Source organism: Ammospiza nelsoni, chromosome 9, assembly GCF_027579445.1.
Source record: "Ammospiza nelsoni isolate bAmmNel1 chromosome 9, bAmmNel1.pri, whole genome shotgun sequence".
In the NCBI taxonomy this organism is placed as follows: Eukaryota; Metazoa; Chordata; class Aves; order Passeriformes; family Passerellidae; genus Ammospiza; species Ammospiza nelsoni.
In genome coordinates, this window is record NC_080641.1 from 12142850 (window position 1) to 12164359 (window position 21510).

Genomic DNA, 21510 nt, shown 5'->3' on the forward strand with positions numbered 1-21510 from the left:
CCTGAGCTGCCTGTGCTGTCACAGGCTCTGTGGGCAGGGCCTGAGGGTTTCTGTGCTCCCCAGTGACGGTGTTCACAGAGAGTGCCTCGGCCGATGCCTCGGAGCACGCGTCCCAGTCCGTGCCCATGGTCACCACCTCCACTGGCAGCCTGTCCACCACCACCGAGCCCGGCGCCGGTGATGACACCGATGAGGTCTTCGCAGAGGCAGAGTCTGAGGGGTAAAGCACCATTGCTTTGGCTCACTAGCACTGCTGGCATGTTCATTGTCACCCAGGGGCAGCTCAGACAGCGTTTTGTGGTGCTGTGAGGCAGGACAGTCTGAGTCTTCATCCAAAACCAGTGGTTTTCTGCTGATCTTCTCCTTGGGGTTTACAAAATTAATATAAAAGTCACCAAAAAATTTTTTTTTTAGTTTTTAAGATTGCAGAGCACTCTGCAGTAGTCAAATACTGATGTTAAAGGCACAGGTTGAAGGATCAGTTTGTAGACTAAAGACTGTGGCATTCCTGTGTAATACAGAAAATCACTCTGCATGCAAAGCACAGATATATGATTAAGTCACCCAGTTAAGACAGTGCATGTACAAAAGATGAAGCACAGGGCTGGAATAAGCAGTTCTTAGTGAACTTTGAAGACAAATAATTTTGTCTTTTACTTTACAAGCACTATTTTTAATACTTATAATAATTGCTGTATTTTTTATTATGATGAAGTAAAGATCTAAAAGGGTACAGTTCATAATTTTATGCTATATTTTACTTTTGATTTTCATTGAATCTTTGTGTTCCAAGAGAGAGTGGTTTTTTTTCTGGATCTTTCTGAATCTATGCAAATATACTTACATGGTTCTCCTCCTCCACCTTCCCTTCTAGCATTACTTCAGAAGCAGGTCTAGAAATCGATAGCCAGCAAGAGGAAGAATCTGTTCAAGCATCTGATGAGTCAGATCTTCCTTCAACTAGTCAGGATCCTCCTTCAAGTTCATCTGCAGGTACAGGATAATCACAGTAATAGTTCATACCTTTTCATTAAGAGTGGGAATTCCTTTGTCCAGCATAGTGGCTGGTAGCCAGGATACACAAAATAAGATAAAACCCTTAGAATCAAAGACTCATTAAATGCTTTGGGGTGGAAGGGATCTTAAAGCCCATGCAGTGCCACCCCTACCATGGGCAGGGACACCTTCCACTGGCCCACGTTCCAACCTGGTCTTGGGCACTTCCAGGGGCAGCCACAGCTTCTCTGGGCACCCTGTGCCAGGGCCTTACCACTGTTACAGAGAACAATTCTTTCCCAATATCCCATCTGACCCTGCCCTCTGGCAGTGGGAAGCCATTCCCTCTTGTCCTTACAGGCCATTGTCCCAAGTCCCTCTGCAGCTCTCCTGGAAACCCTTTAGTCACTGGAAGGGGCTCTAAGGTCTCCCCAGATTCTGTAAGAGCAAGATCATATTTTGATGCTTATAGATTCTTTGGTAAACCATTTTACCTTGGACCACAGAGACTGGAGTAGGCCAAGTAAGAATAACACTTCAAGGAGCAAACATTACTGATACTTTGGTTATTTATTCACTGGCATATTTGATGTCTTTAAAATATTTTTAATTAAATTGTGAAACAACAATAAGTTAATCTCTATTGAGTTATCAATTAACCCCTTGTATAGAGAGCAAGAGAAATGCAGTGTATTTGTTTTGAAGCTTTTATTTATCTTGGAGGAGAGGTCAATAAAATAAGGAAGGCACTTTTATCATTCTAAAGTAAAGAAAGCATAACCCATATCAAACATGTAGAGATGAGAATCTGGCAGGCACAGCCACCCTTTCTTTCTGCCTCTCCCCACAGACACGAGCAGCACTCAGCCCAAGTCCCTGCGCCGTGTCCGGCTGCAGCCCCCGACGCTGAGGACGGGCGTGCGTGGCCGGCAGTTCAACAGGCAGAGGGGTAAGTGCTCCTGGCTGCTCCTGGCTGCTCCCAGCCTGGCAGGGAGTGAGTGAGGGACACACAGCCCTGCCTCCAGTTTGGTGTGTGACCCTGAGCTCTAGTTTGGGTTTAGTGTGTTAGGCTGAGCAGGTTTCGGAAAGGCAAACTTCCTTCTGCAGTGGCACCTGGCTCTTGTCAGTAGAGAGAATGTAGAGGGCATTAGATCTTCAGAGTTTTAAAGGAAGGTTCCAGAAGTCTGTTAGGACAGCAGTTTAAAAAATTCTAGTTTTAGCATTAGAGGAGCTTCCATTTGGTACATTAAGGATTCCAGCTATAGCAATGCATACTCATTGAAAAAAGCTTTATTGGAAGTATTACAGGTTTTCCAGTGTAATGGAGTTAAACCATGGCAAGAAATTATTTTTGCAACTTCTGTACTTTAAAAAAAAAGCCTTTGGGTTTTCTTTTGTTTTGCATTATTTTAACATTGTGGAAGACTCAATATTAGCATTGAAATATAGATTAGCTGGTATTAAGGGGAAAAAATAAGGTGGGACTAGGATAGATTTTCTTTCATCTGTCACCATTTTTTGTAATAACAAGAAGGAGGGACTAACTGATTTCAGATGTGGTAAGAATCCTCTGCTCATTGGCTTGGCTCAGGATCACAAGTCACCCCCAGCCTTTTGCATGACACAGATGACATGTACATGTGTCACCAGGCTTAGAGGGAGAGAGGGGAAACTTGAACTGTATCAGAATGAACCACTCCACTGCCATGACAATTCCTTAGGGAATGATGAACTATCACCTGTGCAATGGTTGATTAGAAGGGTTTATACTAATGCACTTGTTTTCTTTCCCTGCACAGGTGTAACTCATGCTATGGGAGGCAGAGGAGGCCTGAACAGAGGAAACATTAGTTAAATGAAATGTAAAGGACTTCCAGCTGTATACAAAATGCCAGTTTGCCTGTGATTGCTTAGTGTAATGAAGCCAGAGCCTGAAGCAGCATTTTAATACTTAGAGTTGTGTGCACATATTTCATTGTCTTTTATTAATAAAATTAGAAAAAAACATTGACATCCAAATGGCATCTTGATTTAACTTCTCTGCTGTACATCACTTGCTGGGACAGTTGTACCAGTCTTTGGTTACAGTCTTGCCTGTGAGAGCAGTAACAGGCCGTGCTATTCTTTTGCCAATATCCAAACTGTAGTACCGATCTGAAAGGAAGAGAGGTCAGCATTAAATTCCAGAAACTACATTTAATACATGGAAAGAATTCACAAATTCAAGCCTGCATTTTAGTGTCACTTAGGCCTGGATAATAGATTTACTGTTCCATGTGCATGTAAGGAGCTGAGAGGCTCCAACAATAAATTTCTGTCCTCAGCTTTATTTTTCAGGTGTCCTTGGTTGCAGTAAGTTTTATGGCATTGCTAATAATTAAATCAGTCCCAAGAGCAGGAGAAGGGAAGAATGTTCTTGTGTTGCTAGAGCACAGAAATAGTCTTAAGAATTTGGAAATCAAACTACATCCACAACAATCCTGTACTCAATACAGAAGTAGGAAGTCCATACTCCCTGAGTGTGAATGGGCTTGTGAGGCTGATTTCTCCAAGGTGAGGAATTGGATCTTACTGACAGGGACTTTAGTAGCCTGTATTTGGGTATAGCTTGTTCTTAGAGATATTTAGTTTTATGAAAACTGAGGAATGCTTATATGGGATCCTGGCTGGGGGAATGAGTCTACCTAATCTAGGATCATAAATAATTTTTTTGAGCTCAGTCAAATGGTTCATCTCCCTCCTTTTTGTGTTTTGTCAGAAACATAGTTCCATAGAAACCATTGAAAAACTTGCTGTGATCCAAAGACTTCGGTCTATCGTTAACATAAAATCCTTCTTTTAAGGTTTGTCTCTTTACAAGGCTGAACTCCCTGGCAATGCATTCCCCAACTGGATCCTTTGAACCTCTGTATTTCATTGCTGCACCTTGTCCTGATTTTTAATAGAAACATCTCTTGATTATGGACAGTATTTTAATTCTCAGGACTTTTTAGTAGTGCTGAAAGCAATAGCACAAGTGATAACAGGAGGTTCTTCCCCACCCCGTATCTTTTGAAGTCTGTAGTGATGTGCTTTGGTTTTACTTACTGTAAGAGAAGGCGTAGTAGTCGTAGCCATCGGGCTTGTTCTGGTTGGGTATGGAGAGAGTTGAGTGGACAACCTTGGGGAGCCCTCTCCAATACGTTGTCATTTGGATTTCCTTGCGCAGAACTCCTGCAAGCAAAAGGAACCCTCCGTGAGCAGCTGTGTCCCCTACAGCCATTAAAACCTTCCAAACACAAGGTTGTGCCAGCACCTACAGAGGTGAAAGCACCTGTGTAAGAGAGCCTGAGTGTCCCCTTACCAGAGGGGTGGGGGTTGATCCTGACGGTACGGATGACGGTCGGCATTCGCACCGCACGCTGGAAGCGCCGCCGGATGACAATTCTGGGGACAAAGGCTGGGTATCTGATGGTGACCTGGGGTCTTCTTTGACACTTCTTGGCTGGCTCTTGTCTGTACACGTACTGCTGCATGTTCCCATCTAAAACACACATTTGTTTTGTTAGTTTAAAAAAAAATGCCCCCCCAAAAACACCCAGCTTGATCAGGTATGAAAGTGTCATTATATTCCTATCACACACAAGGAATCAATAACAACATTCTTGTGGTGGCTGTACAGCCCATGCACCATTCATGTAAGATAAGGAAATTACTTCAAAATAGGAAATCAGAATAGAGATGGAAATTTCCACACATAGTTATGAACAAGCAAGATTAAAGCCTTCCCTTCTCTAATTAACTTGAGACTAAAATAGCTTTACACCAGATAAAACTTATTTCAATGTTCAGCCACTACAGGGCTGCATTCCTGGATTCTCACCCTTACAGATCTGGTTTAAAATGCACTGAAAGATCTCCAAGTTCTAGTACAAATTTTTTAAAGCTTCAGGCTATTTTTGAGCACCTGGAACACTGGCATCATTTGTGTTTCTGTGTTTGAAAGAAATAGTTCTTGGGTCAAGAGAAACTGTTTTATTCCTGACCAAGGCAATTCAAGCCCCTTTTGATGTTCCCTGAACTTCAGGAATACAAGACATACCTCTTTTGATAAAATAAACAGATTCTGGTCTGGTGTTGTATCTTGCCACAGGGAGGGTTGCTACTATTCTCCCACTTAGCCCTGCAAATCCAGTTGCGAGAGGTTTGGGATAGCCGTTATCCATAACACCATTAGTGAAGCGCCAGTACAGGGGACCCTGAGCATTTAAGAGAAAAAAAAAAAAAAAAAGAGCTTTAGAGGAAGTTAATTCCTGGTTATTCAACTGCAAAACAAACATGAAGAATAATCCATAAACAAGCACTAGCACTTTGATAGCTTCATTGTAAATCTGACTGGAATCACTCCTACATCCATACAAATGGGTTAAAACTACTACAACTTCATAAAGTACCTCCTGCAGCCCTTTAACCTTGGAGTAGGGCTAGTGTATTTTAGAAGCTAATTTTTAAGAGAGGGTTGCCGAGAAAGGGGTTTCCTTTATAAATTCTTAAATTTTCATAGATATAACAAGTAGCTTGAATTCCAGGACTGAGTGATTTATTGGGAAGTAACTGCATGACAGCTTTAATGCGGCATGGGCACTTCATTAGCATTTTCTTTCAGGTTGGGAAACATACTAGAAATAAGTTTAGGCAATCTTTTTCCCCAATATCCAATCTGAACCTCCCCTGCTGCAACCTAAGGCCCTTCCTCATCCTGTTATTGTTGCCTGGGAGCAAAACCCAACTCCCCCCGGCTGTCCCCTCCTGTCAGGGAGCTGTGCAGAGCTACAAGGTTCCCCTGAGCCTCCTTTTCCCCCAGCTGAGCCTCCACAGCTGCTCCTCATCAACCTCGCCCCATCGTGCCGGCCGGGACCACTCCCACCTTGATGAAGAAGGTTTTTCCATCGCAGTTGCACCTGGAGAAGACGGAGTCGATGGGCGAGGGGATGCCCCAGCCATCGGTGATCCGGCGCGGGTTGGTGGTCGGCGGGCTCCGGCCGTTCAGCAGCCAGTAATAGTGACCTGGAGAGGGGGACAGGCGTGAGGGGCGCCGGGGACAGCGAGGGACATCGCCGTCCTGCACCGTGGACACCGAAGGACATCGCCGTCCTGCACCGGGGACAGCGAGGGGACATCGCCGTCCTGCCCCGGGGGACGAGGCTGAGCCGGCCCCGTGAGGGATCTGAGGGGACGGACGCGGCTCGGGAGAGTTTCGTGAAGGGTGAGTGGCACCGGGGCGAGTGAGGGAGGAAAAAGAGGAGGAAGAGAGACGGGACAGCTCGAAGAGGAGGAGGAGGAGGTGAAGGTGAAGGTGCTGGTGAAGGATTAGGTTCGGGAAAGGTGAGGGAGAAGGAGGAGGAGGCTGGGGCAGGTGAGGGAGGTGCTCCGGCGCTGTGCGGTGGAAGGAGGAGGGCCGGGGCCGGAGCTGGAGCCGGTATAGGAGGAGCGGGGCCATGCTGGGGCAGGTGGAGGATGTTCGGAGCAGTCTCACCTCGGAAGACGGCCAGGGTGCCATTGGGCAGGGCCACCATGCCGTCCGCTGGCTTGCCGCTGCACAGGTCCTTCTCGTCGTTCCTCTCTGCAAAACACAGCCAGGTGGGTTTGTTTAAGGTTCCATAAAACCGCCTTAGCTTTCCCCTCGGCCCCGCCGGTGGGCCAGGGATTAATTCCTCATTGGGGACGTGTTCTCGGGAAGGTCGGCTCTGGTGCTGTGGCCCCGGCAGTGCCGAGTGACCAGGTGTGGGTGTCTTTGCTTATTGCCACCTAAGTACCTGTAATTCAGGAAAACACCTACAAACACCTCGTGTGCTACATGCTCTAGGATTTTATTGTTCCTTTAAGCTACTTTAGCGGCTTCTCTTCCTTCTTGCTATTTCTTTAAAAAAAAAAAAAAAGCATTTATGCTTTTTTTCAGTTAAATATATATGCAGTTAAATATGAAGGAAGGATGAATCTCATTTAGACTGAAATTCAAGTATTTTGCATCTAAACCCCTAGTTTTTTCCCCAAAATATCTTTCAGTATCTGATTCAAAAATTGCCCAAGAACCTGCAGGTTATGTCTGATTAAAATAAAGAAAGGGCTGTGGCAAAAAGCAAGACAAGAGAGTTCTTGTCTCTTTTATATGATATTTTTAGTACATGGCTACAAAATACCAGGTTAGGTACCATGAGGGAGGCTGGATATGCAGCCTGACTTCTAGCAATTTTTTCATGGGATTTAGAAATTTGTCATCTTTTTCCTTGACTTTTTGTCTGTTTGCATCTTCTACAATAGCAAGCAGAAGGAGGAGAAACTTATAGCAAACAATTTTCAGTAGGACCAATTACTGAAACCAATTATTGTAGATTGTGTTCTAAACTACCAAGAGGATTTAATTAACTCCACAGCTGCTGATGCTTTCGTACCTGCTGGAATGCGCTTACCTGGTGTTTCTCCAGGGAACATTGGCAGGTCCCCAACTTGTATTAAAGGCTTGTTTATCTCGGGCTCTTCTTTTGCTGGCAGAGTTTCAGGTTCAGTTGGATGAGGTTCTTCTGCGGCCTCAGTGACCTCCTGGAAATGTATTGTTGGCTTGGATGTCCCATTGGACACAAGATACATTTCTTCTATTGTATCCTTTTTGTCCCTTGTTGTGGTTTCTTTGGTAACTGTAGTTACCTCTTCTTTGGCAGTACCAGGGGCCTTTTCAGTGACATCTTCCATTTCTTTTTCAGGTGTGGTGCCCATTTCTTTAATGGTCGTTTCCTCTTTTTTACCGGCTGTTGTCATCTCCACAATAACACAAGCAGCACCTGGGCTCTCTTTGTCTGCTGCTGGCCCAGCCTGCTCAGTGTCTGTAGCTGTCTCTTTTTCTTTTGGTGTTACAGCCTCACTGGGCTGAGGAGTTGAATCTTCCTTGATGGTTGTTACCAGCACAGTGTGACTGGGCAAGGGAGCTGTGGCTGCTGTTGTTGCAGTCTTGGTGTCTGTAGAAGTTGTTTCTGATTCAGTTGCTGCAGTGACAGGATCCTTGGCCGTAGGAGCTGCGTTTGGAACATCATCCATACCTTTAGGAGAATCAATTGGTTTAGCTGTTGTCACCATAGCTACAGTAACTGTGTCTTTCCCAGTTGCAGCTGTGAAAATGTCTTTAAGCAGAGTAGTTCTGTCCTTCTTTGGTGTTGTTGTCTCCTTGATCTCTATTGTGGTATCTGAAAGCATTGTCCCTGCCCCAGTTGTGGGGGAGTCCTTCCCAACTGTTGTGGGTGCAGCACTACTTGGAGAAGCCGTGACTTTAGTGGCCTCAGGGGCTACAGGGGTGGTTGAGGAGTCAGCATCCTCTACTTCAGGGGTGGTGGGAGAGTCTGCCTTGGTTGTAGGTTCGTCTGCAGTTGTTTCTTCAGGTTTAGGGGTAGTGGGAGAGTCTGCCATTGTTGCCTCCTCTGGGTTTGTCTCCTCTGGTTTGGGAGTTGTGGGCTCCTCTGGGGTTGTCTCCTCTGGTTTAGGAGTTGTTGTCTCCTCTGGTTTGGGAGTTGTGGGCTCCTCTGGGGTTGTCTCCTCTGGTTTGGGAGTTGTGGGCTCCTCTGGGGTTGTCTCCTCTGGTTTGGGAGTTGTGGGCTCCTCTGGGGTTGTCTCCTCTGGTTTGGGAGTTGTGGGCTCCTCTGGGGCTGTCTCCTCTTGTTTGGGGGTGGTGGGCTCCTCTGGTGTTGGTGTTGTTGGCTCCTCTGGGGTTGTCTCCTCTGGTTTAGGAGTTGTGGGCTCCTCTGGGGTTGTCTCCTCTGGTTTAGGAGTTGTGGGCTCCTCTGGGGTTGTCTCCTCTGGTTTGGGAGTTGTGGGCTCCTCTGGGGTTGTCTCCTCTTGTTTGGGGGTGGTGGGCTCCTCTGGTGTTGGTGTTGTTGGCTCTTCTGGGGTTGTCTCCTCTGGTTTAGGAGTTGTGGGCTCCTCTGGGGTTGTCTCCTCTGGTTTGGGAGTTGTGGGCTCCTCTGGGGCTGTCTCCTCTTGTTTGGGGGTGGTGGGCTCCTCTGGTGTTGGTGTTGTTGGCTCCTCTGGGGTTGTCTCCTCTGGTTTAGGAGTTGTGGGCTCCTCTGGGGTTGTCTCCTCTGGTTTAGGAGTTGTGGGCTCCTCTGGGGTTGTCTCTTCTGGTTTAGGAGTTGTTGTCTCTTCTGGTTTAGGAGTTGTTGGCTCCTCTGGGGTTGTCTCCTCTGGTTTAGGAGTTGTGGGCTCCTCTGGGGTTGTCTCCTCTTGTTTGGGGGTGGTGGGCTCCTCTGGTGTTGGTGTTGTTGGCTCCTCTGGGGTTGTCTCTTCCGGTTTAGGAGTTGCGGGCTCCTCTGGGGTTGGTGTTGTTGGTTCCTCTGGCGTTGTCTCCTCTGGAACTGGTGTTGTTGGTTCTTCTGGGGTTGTCTCCTCTGGTGGGGGGGTTGTAGGTTCCTCTGGGGTTGTCTCTTCTGGTTTAGGAGTTGGTTCCTCTTCTGGTTTAGGAGTTGTGGGCTCCTCTGGTGGGGGTGTTGTTGGTTCTTCTGGGGTTGTTTCCTCTGGTGGTGGTGTTGTTGGTTCCTCTGGGGTGGTCTCTTCTGGTGCTGGTGTTGTCGGCTCCTCTGGAGTTGTTTCCTCTGGTGTTGGTGTTGTCATCTCCTCTGGTGGGGGGGTTGTCTCCTCTGTTGGTGTTGTTGTTGGTTCTTCTGGGGTTGTCTCCTCTAGTGATGTTGTTGTTGGTTCCTCTGGGGTTGTCTCCTCTGGTGTTGGTGTTGTTGGTTCCTCTGGTGTTGTCTCCTCTGGGGCTGGTGTTGTTGGTTCCTCTGGGGTGGTCTCTTCTGGTTCAGGAGTTGTTGGTTCCTCTGGGGTTGTTGTCTCCTCTGGTGGTGGTGTTGTCGGCTCCTCTGGGGTTGTTGTCTCTTCTGGAGTGGGGGTTGTCTCCTCTGGTGGTGGTGTTGTTGGTTCCTCTGGGGTTGTTGTCTCCTCTGGTGTTGGTGTTGTTGGTTCCTCTGGGGTTGTCTCCTCTGGTGGGGGTGTTGTTGGTTCCTCTGAGGTTGTTGTCTCCTCTGGTGGTGGTGTTGTCGGCTCCTCTGGGGTTGTTGTCTCTTCTGGAGTGGGGGTTGTCTCCTCTGGTGGGGGTGTTGTTGGTTCCTCTGGGGTTGTTGTCTCCTCTGGTGCTGGTGTTGTTGGTTCCTCTGGGGTTGTTGTCTCCTCTGGTGTTGGTGTTGTTGGTTCCTCTGGGGTTGTTGTCTCCTCTGGTGCTGGTGTTGTTGGTTCCTCTGGGGTTGTTGTCTCCTCTGGTGGAGGAGTTGTTGGTTCCTCTGGTGGTGGTGTTGTTGGTTCCTCTGGGGTTGTTGTCTCCTCTGGTGGAGGAGTTGTTGGTTCCTCTGGGGTTGTCTCCTCTGGTGGGGGTGTTGTTGGTTCCTCTGGGGTTGTCTCCTCTGGTGTTGGTGTTGTTGGTTCCTCTGGGGTTGTTGTCTCCTCTGGTGGTGGTGTTGTCGGCTCCTCTGGGGTTGTTGTCTCTTCTGGAGTGGGGGTTGTCTCCTCTGGTGGGGGTGTTGTTGGTTCCTCTGGGGTTGTCTCCTCTGGTGGGGGTGTTGTTGGTTCCTCTGGGGTTGTTGTCTCCTCTGGTGCTGGTGTTGTTGGTTCCTCTGGGGTTGTTGTCTCCTCTGGTGTTGGTGTTGTTGGTTCCTCTGGGGTTGTTGTCTCCTCTGGTGCTGGGGTTGTTGGTTCCTCTGGGGTTGTTGGTTCCTCTGGGGTTGTTGTTTCCTCTGGTGTTGGTGTTGTTGGTTCCTCTGGGGTTGTTGGTTCCTCTGGTGGGGGTGTTGTTGGTTCCTCTGGGGTTGTTGTCTCCTCTGGTGGTGGTGTTGTTGGTTCCTCTGGGGTTGTTGTCTCCTCTGGTGGTGGTGTTGTTGGTTCCTCTGGGGTTGTTGGTTCCTCTGGTGGGGGTGTTGTTGGTTCCTCTGGGGTTGTTGTCTCCTCTGGTGGTGGTGTTGTTGGTTCCTCTGGGGTTGTTGTCTCCTCTGGTGTTGGTGTTGTTGGTTCCTCTGGGGTCGTCTCCTCAGGCGTGGGGCTGGTGGGAGCCTCGCTGTCGGTTGCTGCCGCCTCAGTGGCATCAGGGGTTGGGTCCTGTGTTGGGGGCAGGTCGGTTGGGTCCATTTCCGTCACTGGCTCCTCTGTGGCATCAGGGGTCACATCTTCTGTTGTATCTGGAGTGGGAGGCTCAGCTTCGGTCGCTGGTTCCTCTGTGGCCTCAGGGGTTGTCCCTGCAGGTTCTGTGGTTGGGGCAGGAGTGGTCACTGGGATTTCAGGATCTACAGAACAAATACAAATTTGGTTCAGCCATTGGAATTCCCATGCAGGTAGGTATTGCCTATAATTGTATTACACCCATGAGCTATAGGTGCTTCCTTTGGAATAGCAAGTCCTTTTTTAACTGCCAAACTCACCTGGCCCAGGTGAAATGGGAGTTCCTTTTGTGTGCATGGGACTTTGCAGCACTCAGCTCAGTTTTAGGTGGTCCCTTTTGGCCAACCTGGTGCTGCCCCAGGTTCAGGGTTCAGTTTGGTGCTTGTAGGAGCTGCCTGGGGTTTCCTGCTGCTTTCATGGAAAGGAACCCCACTTTGAAAAATAGTCCTTCTAACAGAACACTTCCCTTCTCAGTCTGTAATTTTGATTTATTCCACTGTCCTACATTATAACTTAGTCTGCACCAACAACCTGGAATCAGTGGAGAGAGGTAGGGGAAGCAGGATGAAAATCATTCCTGAACACAGAGCCCTGACTGCATGTTCTGCTGTATCTTTGTTCCTTGGGTTGTTTTCCTCATTGTGATGTATGGATTTAAGGCTCTCCTTACTTGTATTTATAGTTACATTGATATCAATCAAATTGTTATTCAGCAGGAAGAAGAGTAAATGCTTCTGCATTTCAATCTCTCCCTAAGTATTCTCTCTCTGAGATTTTGCAGATTAGCTCTGCATTCACAGATGTTGTGTGTTTAGTATGAGCAGAACATTGCAGAATAGGTTTCACTCCCATCCCATGTATCTGAAATACCATAAGCCAGCTGGCATCCTGTTAATGGTTATTTGAATTCCCTTAATTTTCTTTCATTTAACGCACTATAAGGTTTTTAGGGGTTTTGGGGGGTTCTTTTGTTGGTTTTTGTTTTGTTTTGTTTTGTTTTTATTTTTCTAATAGGAAATTGGAACAGCAGAAAAAAAGTACACCAAATCTAAAACAAAAAAGAAGAAGAGGGTGGGAGGATTAAAATATTGACTGACTTCTAGTGTCTTTTCAATTGTGCTTCAAGTTCAAGCTGGTCTCCTGAGTTATCACTTCAAATGCTGGAACACATTACCAAAGAACACAGGAAAGCAGCATATTTTCCAGTCAGAATAAATAAATAAATGTGTTCTCTGAAGCAGCATAAGGCTGGCTTGATTGAAGCTAAAGAAACCTGCTAGGACATTTTCCTGTGCTGCCAGTTCACCACTGTCCCACCCTTCCTGTTCCAGCCATGGATGCTGTCCAAGACTGACAATGGTCTGCACCCTGTGTTTGGAGGATGTGTGACAATCCAGTAGAGACACAGGAGACATCACCTCTCTGCACCATCTGTGCTGAGTGAACTCTCCAAAGTCCTGAGGGCTCGGTGAGGTAATCAGTTTATAAACCAAGTGCTTCCAAGCTTGCTAACTGTCTGGTAATGTCTAGGATCAGCTTTCTATTTCCAGAGCAGGAAAATGGTCTTTAATTTTCCTTCAGGTACACCCATCCTGGTGTATCCATATACTTGCCTACCTTCCACAGCTTCCTCTGGTGACTCTTCCTCATCTGTGGAGGACCTTTTAGATTTGTTGTCTGGAGGAGTCTCCGGGGTTGGCTTTTCTGTGTGTGCTGAAAGAGAGAAGTGCTCCCATTAACAGATTATTTTAACTTTATAGGTGCTTGGTGTCAGCTGTATAAGAGTGATTACGAAATTTCAGTGACCCTCTTCCACTTAAAACTAAGTTTCTTTTCATCTACAGGATAATTTACACAATTATTTGTGTGAAAAGAGCAAAAATACCCTTTTGATCCTGAAGTGTTTCATCACAGATAGAAACAATATTTTTCACAGAAGTTTGAGGTGAGGCATTATTAGCTAATGGTAATTTTGAGGTGGGAAAAGAACTGAATTCTGAGCAGACCTCTATGTTCTGAAAATTTGTCTTATTTTTTATTCACTACAGATGACTTTTTACTACTTGACTTTCACTACAGATAACTAACTCCAGTGGAAATAGGAGAGCTGTCACATTAGCAAAGGATTTACTTGGATAATCTCCTTGCAGCTCTTCAGATGTGATAATTTTACACACGTGATTGTTTTGGGGAGACATTTTAAAAGAAATGGTTTCCTTGAAGGAGACAGGAGCTACAAAGCAGGCATGGACCAAGGAAACAACATGGGTATTAAGCTCACTTCTAGTAGGCTGAGTTTTAGGAGAAATAGGAGGTTGTGTTCAGATTTTTCAGCTCTGAAGAGTGAATGGGAATTCAGTTGCATCCAGTAAGAGCCAGAAAATATTTTGTAATTAATTGTTGGCCAAATTGTACAACTGGAAATGAGCTACTGGCATAGCCTTGTAAAAGGAACTTGTTAGTTGTGAAGGAAATGTGATGGAGCTCAGGGAACTGGCCAAATTGTTTTGATCCAGCCAAGGGAGCTGGTAACTGCCAGAGGTGCGTGTCATCAGCTTTTTACAAAAGGAATGGGATTTTTGTCTCCAAGGGATGACCATGGTGTCAAAAGATTTACTTTCACAACGAGCTAGCGCTCAAAGCAAGGAAGGTCGGGTATTGCACTATATCCTGAAAATTTATTGAGGAAGAGAGAGAAATTGTTGTAGTTGAAGCTGAATGACTCCTTTGGAAGCCAATTTTTGGGGAGGGGAACTTTTCAGTTATGTGTGTACATGTATTCTGGGATTAAAGAGCTTCTGGAGAACAGGGAAGGTAACAGTGAGCTCTGGATATGCATCGAACACTTGCCTTTACTGTACAGAAAAAATTGTTCAGAGGATGCTGAAACAGCAAATTTATTCCAAGAGGTTTTACAGATTTCTCAGTTATTCACATATAAATAGTAAAATACTGAGTACAGTGGTTTGGGGGATTTCTGCTGGATTTTTTGACAAAAAATTATAGCAAAGTTTAGTACAATACAGAAGAAATTCTTTAAGATTAGGAACAGTTGATTAATTCTTCATTCTATTTTAACTGAAGAAGTGAAATGGTTTAAGAGTGTTTGTGAGTGCTTGGATGTGATAAACTCAGCAGAAAGAGGGAAATATTAAGCAGCCTCATAAGCAGCAAATTCACCTCAATATGCTTCCAAGACATTTCTCTAGACACTCAGTCAAAAATGCTGGATACAGACTCTATTTCAGCCTAAATTACTGTGCAGTTGTGTGGCCAAGCCAAGCCACTACCCCAGCACTTGGGGAGCACTTGGGTGAAGAGAACCAAATGATAATTGTGACTTGTGTTGTGTGTCATGCTGCAGGCTTTGGGAATTGGCTGCCTTGGAGGTGGGCTGCTCTGTGGATGCAGTGACCTCGTGCCAAGCCATATTTGTCAAGTGTGTTGACAGAAATTATTTTGGTCTGTAGGTACCAGAAAGTTTAAGGACATGATGGAATTAAACATATTCTGTTGGTTTTTTTTAGAGTTCATTTGCTGGTGTCCTTAAAGCTACGTGAGGGTGGGACTGCACCTCCCGATCTGTGCCTTTGTGCTCAGCTGAAACCCCACCAGGCTCTGCAGAAAAGGACAGAACAAAAGAAGTGACTGATTCTGCCCTGGACTGAACTTGCAGCTTAAAGGTAAAATGTGTGTTTGCTTAAATCTTTTCTTGCTACACTGTGAACATGTGACATCCAGTTCCTTTCTTGTGCCCCACAAGATGGGTTTCTGTGTTGGGCTGCTCCTCCCACATTGGATTTGAGATGGGGAGAATCTAGAATGTGCATCTCTAATATGCTGCCAGTGACTACTTTTGGTGGCTCCAAGCAAGTGATCTTGAGGTCCAGGTAGTGGTATCCTAAGGCACAGAGTAGCCATTCCCACTTTTGGATGGGGGAGGGTTTTAAGGGGGTTGAACCTTCCACCTTGTTTTTATAAGAGGAACTCAGTTCTGGTCCTTGTGGCCAGAGAGACCTTGAGGGGCTGGAGCACCAGGAGGGGCTGAGGGAGCTGGAAAGGGGCTCAGCCTGGAGAAAAGGAGGCTCAGGGGGGCCTTTGTGGCTCTACACAGCTTCTGACAGGAGGGGACAGCCGGGGGGTCAGGCTGTGCTGCCAGGAACAGGGACAGGACAAGAGGAAATGACCCCTAGGAGCACCAGTGGAGGTTTGGGTTCCCAGGCTACCCAGGGCAGGGGTGGAGTCCCTATCCCTGGAGGGATTTAAAAGCTGTGTGAGTGTGTCACTAGGGACATGTTTTAGTGATGGCCTTGGCAGTGCTGGGGGAATGGTTGGATACAATAATCTCAAAAGGTCTTTTCCTGACAAATCTGTTCTGATTCCCCAACTTCTCTCACTGAATTCTATTATTGATGTGCAGACTTTATCTTTACATGTGGTATTCTGAGTAAGGGCTCTGACAGCATGGCTGGTGCCAAAAGCCCCTAATGTAAAATACAGCTTTAACCTCAGAATTCACATCTTGGTGATGACTTCCAGGATATCTACCTGTATGTTTCCATAAAGTGCTCATGCTTGAGAAGTTGGCCAATTTGTTTGTGAAATTAGGTTTTGTTGGTTTTGTTCTATTTTCTTTTGTTTGGTTTTGTTTGTTTTGTTCTGTTTTCTGTTTTTCAGTTGTCACCAAAGCCCACACAGTTTTGTTCATGGTACAGCATCTCTGCTTAAACTTGTTTTTTGAGAAACAGATGGAGAAGTGTCTTACCCTCTTTACAGTACTTGGCGTAGTCCGGGCAGCATTTTCCGTACCGCTCGCAGTCGGCGTCGCAGTCGCACTCGCGGCCCCGCTCGAAGGCCTCGAAGCAGCGTCCCTCGCAGGAGGCGGCTGCAGGGACACAGAGCACAGTCAGGCTTTGGGCCGGCCCGCCTGCAACGCTGGGACCTCTCTACAGTGAAGTCATTGGCTCGAGCTGTGCCAAGAGCAGCTCCAGAAAATCAGGCACTTATCCTGGTCTGATCCAGGCTTTGTCTGTGATGGGGGTTTGGATCAGGCGGTGCCACCAGAGGGGCACTGTGCCATGGCAGTGACATTGGATTGACAGTGTGATAAAACCTGACTGCCACGTTCACTTTAGCCAGGTCCCACCGTAGGAGGCTTCTGCTTCCCCAGCCACAGAGCGGTGATCTCAAGAGTGATATTTAAATTCTGGGCTGGGTTTGCAGGAAGGTGTTCACCAGAGGATCCCTTTGCAACAAAAAGGATGTTTCTAACAAAGCATTTCTGAAAAATAATTCACTTAATTAGGTCGCAACCAAGTGTACCTGTTGTGTCCAGGCAAACACTGCAACCTAATTGTGTGAACAGGTTAGCCAAGTTACCCCAAGAGACCAGTTTGGAACTATTTAATAGAGTTCTTAAATTATTAATACTAAAGGACTATGTGCCATGTTTTGACGTGATCAATAACCACATGATTTTAATATTTAATGTTGGTTAACTTCTGAAACTTCACTGACCAAATTGCTATTTCATATCAAATAATGACCGTGTTGTGTTAGAAAGAGTGTGCACAGCTATTAGACTTCAGAAAAAGCACTTTCTCTACATATGTCTTTATTGAAGTCATTGTCTCTGTGGCACACAATGCATAAAATCATGTTATGCAGTTAAATCATTATCAAGAAAAATTAGGATTGCTCTATAGGCAGATTCTGAACATCTTTGGATTAGTGCAGTTGTGGAATCAGTGTTGATGCCAGTGGATCCATCCCACATGCACAGGTGAGAATTATTTTTATTATCTTAGGGAAATTTTATTCATAAATAATGTCTGGCATTTCTGTCATTTAGTCAGTGTTGATTCCACACTAGCTGGACAATAGTCTTAAGCCAGACTGCCTGCATCCTTTCAGGATGTGCTTGCCTGGACTCACTGATTTAGATAGAACAGAGAAGATTTTCTCTAGCCTTAACTTTTTGGTTAAATGTTGTGCAGAAGCCAGAATACCTTTAGAATCTGACCCACAATGAATAAATAGCCTCCATAATTAAAATGCCTCACTCTGCATCTTCAGCTGTGAGAAATGCTGATGTCCCCCCACAAAGCAAAATGAGGATGGGGGAGACTGAAAGGCAAAGTGTCCCCAGTGTGTGTCAGGGCAGCAGAACTGGAATTTTAGGGAATGCTAGGTCTGCATTTTGAACAACACTCAGTGGTGTAGCTGGTTCTGAGAAGTATTTGTTACTCCTGTAATCCTACTGGAACCACAGTGTAGGGTAACAAACTACTGTTATCCAAATCACTGATATTTCTGATGTTGGTGATTGCTAAGAAAATGTCTTTAATGCTCATTAAAGCAATAATCTGGTTTTAGTTACATTGTGCAGTTTTCCCTATAAATAAAGCATAAATTAATACTCATCCAAACACCTTTTCCAGCAGACTCTGGACATGGTTCTGATCCAGATTCAATTTCTGTCTATGGAAGGACACCCTGGCTTTGGATTAGACCCCACAGCATCCACACTTCTTAAATTTGAACTGTAATATGTCAGAATTTCTTTCTGCAAAAACCTGAATTGGCTTTTACTACTTTTTTCTTTGTATAAGAGACGGACACATACAGTACAAATGCACTAAGGAGTAGAAAACAAACAAACAGGTTTTGCCAATCTTGCCTAGTTCTGCTTTTGTCAAAAGCAAAATTCTTTGCTTGGCAATAATCTGTGGATACACATTTTTCTTGGCATTTGCACGTGGTTATCCTGAATATTTGAGGGGAACAACAATACATGTATGAGGTGGAACAAGGACACAGCAAACCAACAGACATTTAAGCATTCAGAGGAGACACTGGTGTGGTAGGGAGCTGGGAAGGGAATTTTGAGGAGACGAACTGGCTGTGTTTGGGAACTTACCCACTGTGCAGACTTTCCTGAAGTCAGGGCAGCACTCCATGTAGTGGTGACAGTTAAAATCACACTGGCAGTCATGCTCTCTAGAATACCCTGCCCCACATCTCCCTGTACAGCTCGATACATCTAAAATCACACAACACTGGTGTAAGCATTGCCCAACCACAATGATCCCTAAGGAAATGCTGAATGGAAAAGGACTAAAGCTTCTCTCCTTTTTTTCCTACAGAATGTGGTTTCTACACTCAGTACTGCAGAAGTTGAGGGCCTGGTGTGACTCCTCCTGAAGGTGTGGGGAGCAGAGGTTTGCTCTGTGCCAGCTTGAGGACCAGCAGCAGCACGTGTTCAGGTTAGAGGGGTCTTCCACTGAGCTAACTTAACCCTTTTTGTCTGGAAACTAAGGAATCCTTGAGGATTGGTTCTGTAGTATGACCAGAGGCTTCCAAACTAGCCCCATAGACAGTATATCAGCTTTGCTGATTTACTTTTCAGTTTGATTCACCTTCTGTATGATAATAGGTGTGCATCTCCACATCCATACCTGACAGACCCCCTTGGTGTCTGATTTTTATTGTTGGTAATGCTGTTCCTAATTACCCATCTAATCAAGCTGGCTTGTAAACTGGAGAACACTGTCATAATAAATACACGTCCCTGAAACCATTTTTATTGGAAGTTTCAAAATCTGCCTACTCCCTACACTATATTTTTTCCCTGATGTCAGGGAAGAATTTGGTATCAGCTCTAAGGTTAAGAACAGTTGGGATCTAGCCCTGTAACTCCTATGAAGTACATTTTGTTAATTAGAAGATTAAGTACTAGCAAACTAACAGAAAAGCTCATCCCATAATGGCTTTTCTGCCAGACTGCTGGGAAATGCTGGATAACAAGAAATGGTGCAGATAACAGGTGGTAAAACAAGACAGCAGGAGTGTCTTGCTTTAACCTGTGAGCACTCCAGCTCAGCAGTGCTTTGCTACCTTCTGCTGTCAAATCAGATATTCACCCTGCAACCCTCCCCTTCATCTGTGAAATCTCTGAAAACACAACAAGTTAACAACTTCTTCTGGACATGAAACATGCAGGACCACAAGTGAAGCGTCCCTAAATACAAACAAAGAAGCTGAACAATCAGCAAGCCCAAACAGATAATCAGCTGAAACATTGAGGAACAACAAGGAAATAACATGTAACACAACACCAAAGACAATTGCTAACAACGCACACTCCATGTGTGTGTGTCTGAAGGAAGAGCATGGCATAACAAATATTATATCTATTACATATACAGTGATTCTCAGACAGTACTTGTAATGCTTGTTATCATTTTGCCACAAATAGAAAAGTGGATCCAAGGGATAACTGGAGACATTAATGGACTTGAGTTACTGGGCTATTAATACAGCAGTTGAAAAGACAAAATGGACATCTTTCTTTATGGATATATGCCCAATATATTGAACCCTTGTTCCTTTATGGAAGGAAAATAAGTCCAATAGTTATATGGATAATATGTAGTAGTCCAATGGTTGCACCTCTTCATTTGTTTCTTTTCAGTTTATGAATTGTAGGTTACGAAGTTACTTTTAAGGAAAATGCCTGAATGGTCCTGGTTGCTGTTGGCAAAAGTCTTGATTTTTGCTGAAACTGGTGGGAAGGCATCACTTATCAAAGGGGTCAGTGTAAGGTTACATCTGGCATGGGGTGTGCCCTGAGGAACTTCTCAGATACATGACATTGTGCTTTCTGCTATCAAGTAGTAATAAATCATTTTCTACCAGCAAGTAATACCTAGTGTCATCCCCCTGAAAATTTGAGAGCTATTAGAGAACTGCAACAGCTCAGGATTTGCGAGGGGGCACGTTCTGCTTCACCATAACAGTATTACTTTAGTAAGGAATCAATTATAGAGCTATCATTAGACAAATAATTCCCCAAATTTGCCTCACTGCTATAAGAATGGTGCATTTAATGGGAAAGCACTTAGCAAGGTAGAGACATTTCTTTCCCTGAGCTTGTTGAAATATTTCTAGTCAACCTTTGTGGATATTCTCATGTTAGGTTCTTTCTAAATCAAACTGCAAATCACTCGGGCTAAATACATCAGTATGAGGGCAAGAGGCTCTGTAGGCTGTCTACAGAAAAAGTAATAGATTCATACACATTTTGCATTACATTTATATTTTTATGTTATTCCTCAAAAAAAGAGGACCATGCTACACTAAAATTTATTTATTAAAATATTCAGTGATGATAAAACTGAATCATATTTCCTATCTGAATAAAGTTCTAGAGCTTTGTAGTATCTTTATGAAGTTGCATTTGAAATATTCTTAATGTGTGTCAGGCACACACTCCTAGACACCCTCCCTTCAGCTTTGTGTGTTACAGTACCTTGAGAAGACACCTCTGGAATCAAGGACAGTGAAAGAACCACCAGGGATATGCATAGTATGTTCCATATGATCATAACTTTCAGGTACGACATCGTTCCTAAAAAGAAATAATCTTACATCACTATCTGCAATTCACTTAATTCATAATTTTTAAAATGCTGTGCATATCTTTATATATAAGACTAGCTTGATAAAAATGTAAAATAAATAATAAAACTGTTCAAGGGAAAAATAGCTATTTTAGAATTGCTCCATAAATTCCCTTTTGATTATTAGTCAATTAGCCATTAAATTCAATTAATGGCTTAATGGCTTAAATTCTGTAATAAGACTATAGAAATTCATTATGAACAAGTAATAGAAATAAATTTTTGCAGAATTCTATTACATGAAGACTACAGTCGCAGTTGTCTTCTAACATGGGTACACTTCAGCACAATGTTTAAAGTTATAATACTGATAAATGAAAATCTGTAATAAAACCAAATACTGACAGAATATTAGTTATTCAGCAACATAATTCTATAAACCATAACCTAACATTGAAATATGTCAAATGGAAACATAGGCTAAAAGTAAATCTTCTTTCAAAAAGAAAACTTTGGATTTTCTGTCCCAGTTCCTGTTCTCCTACTGAAGAAGAGCTCTGGGCAGAGACAGGTATAGCACTTACCTAGCAGAGAGTGTGTCTGCTCCCAGGGCTGTTCCAGAGTCCTTATATATTGCTTTGGAGCTGTGCTGGGGTCAGGTAATTAGGCAGTTTGTTAAACACACCACCAATGACAGCTCATGACAGCAAACTTTCCACAGGGCTTGGAAGAGGGCCCGGATGACTAGACTAACACAACATCTGGAAAATACTCCCATTAAGAAAAACGATTACAGAAAAACTAAATAGGGACTTACTAGTCAAAACACATTTTGATTACTGAGAGAAATGAACAAATTGTCCTCAATGCAGCTGGAAGGCATTAGAGAGTATTGCAGAGCAATAAAAAATCATCACAGGCAAATGCTGAGTGTATTTTCTTTCTT

At 44.6% G+C, this 21510-nt stretch overlaps 2 protein-coding genes across 6 annotated transcripts in view; one reads left to right on the forward strand and one right to left on the reverse strand.

Moving 5' to 3' along the window:
• Positions 1-3001, forward strand: part of TPR (translocated promoter region, nuclear basket protein) — a 33845-nt gene extending 30844 nt beyond the window's left edge. For all 4 annotated transcript variants that reach the window (XM_059477777.1, XM_059477779.1, XM_059477780.1 and 1 more), the window contains exons 48-51: positions 64-220; positions 875-993; positions 1847-1945; positions 2796-3001. In XM_059477777.1, the coding sequence (XP_059333760.1) occupies positions 64-220; positions 875-993; positions 1847-1945; positions 2796-2851 (431 nt within the window). In that variant the 3' untranslated portion in view covers positions 2852-3001. The remainder of the gene's footprint in view (positions 1-63; positions 221-874; positions 994-1846; positions 1946-2795) is intronic.
• Positions 2920-20569, reverse strand: PRG4 (proteoglycan 4). 2 transcript variants are annotated; one of them, XM_059477782.1, is made up of 11 exons: positions 20474-20569; positions 18083-18205; positions 15929-16048; positions 12781-12876; positions 7446-11288; positions 6512-6598; positions 5903-6042; positions 5078-5234; positions 4340-4519; positions 4084-4209; positions 2920-3150 (listed from the first exon to the last, which is right to left on the reverse strand). In XM_059477782.1, the coding sequence occupies exons 1-11, from the start codon at positions 20565-20567 to the stop codon at positions 3047-3049; spliced, it is 5070 nt and encodes a 1689-aa protein (XP_059333765.1). In that variant the 5' UTR covers positions 20568-20569; the 3' UTR covers positions 2920-3046. The 2 variants fall into 2 exon arrangements, with proteins under 2 accessions (XP_059333765.1, XP_059333766.1); XM_059477783.1 differs by lacking the exon at positions 18083-18205.
• Between the last annotated feature and the right edge of the window lie 941 nt (positions 20570-21510).

Excerpts from the sequence above, each read along its gene's own strand:
- PRG4 (XM_059477782.1), bottom strand. The coding sequence starts at position 20,567 with ATGTCGTACCTGAAAGTTATGATCATATGGAACATACTATGCATATCC. Across the intron at positions 18,206-20,473 it reads TCCAGAGGTGTCTTCTCAAG|ATGTATCGAGCTGTACAGGG; the intron begins GTACTGTAACAC and ends GTGTGATTTTAG. Across the intron at positions 16,049-18,082 it reads CAGGAAAGTCTGCACAGTGG|CCGCCTCCTGCGAGGGACGC; the intron begins GTAAGTTCCCAA and ends GTGTCCCTGCAG.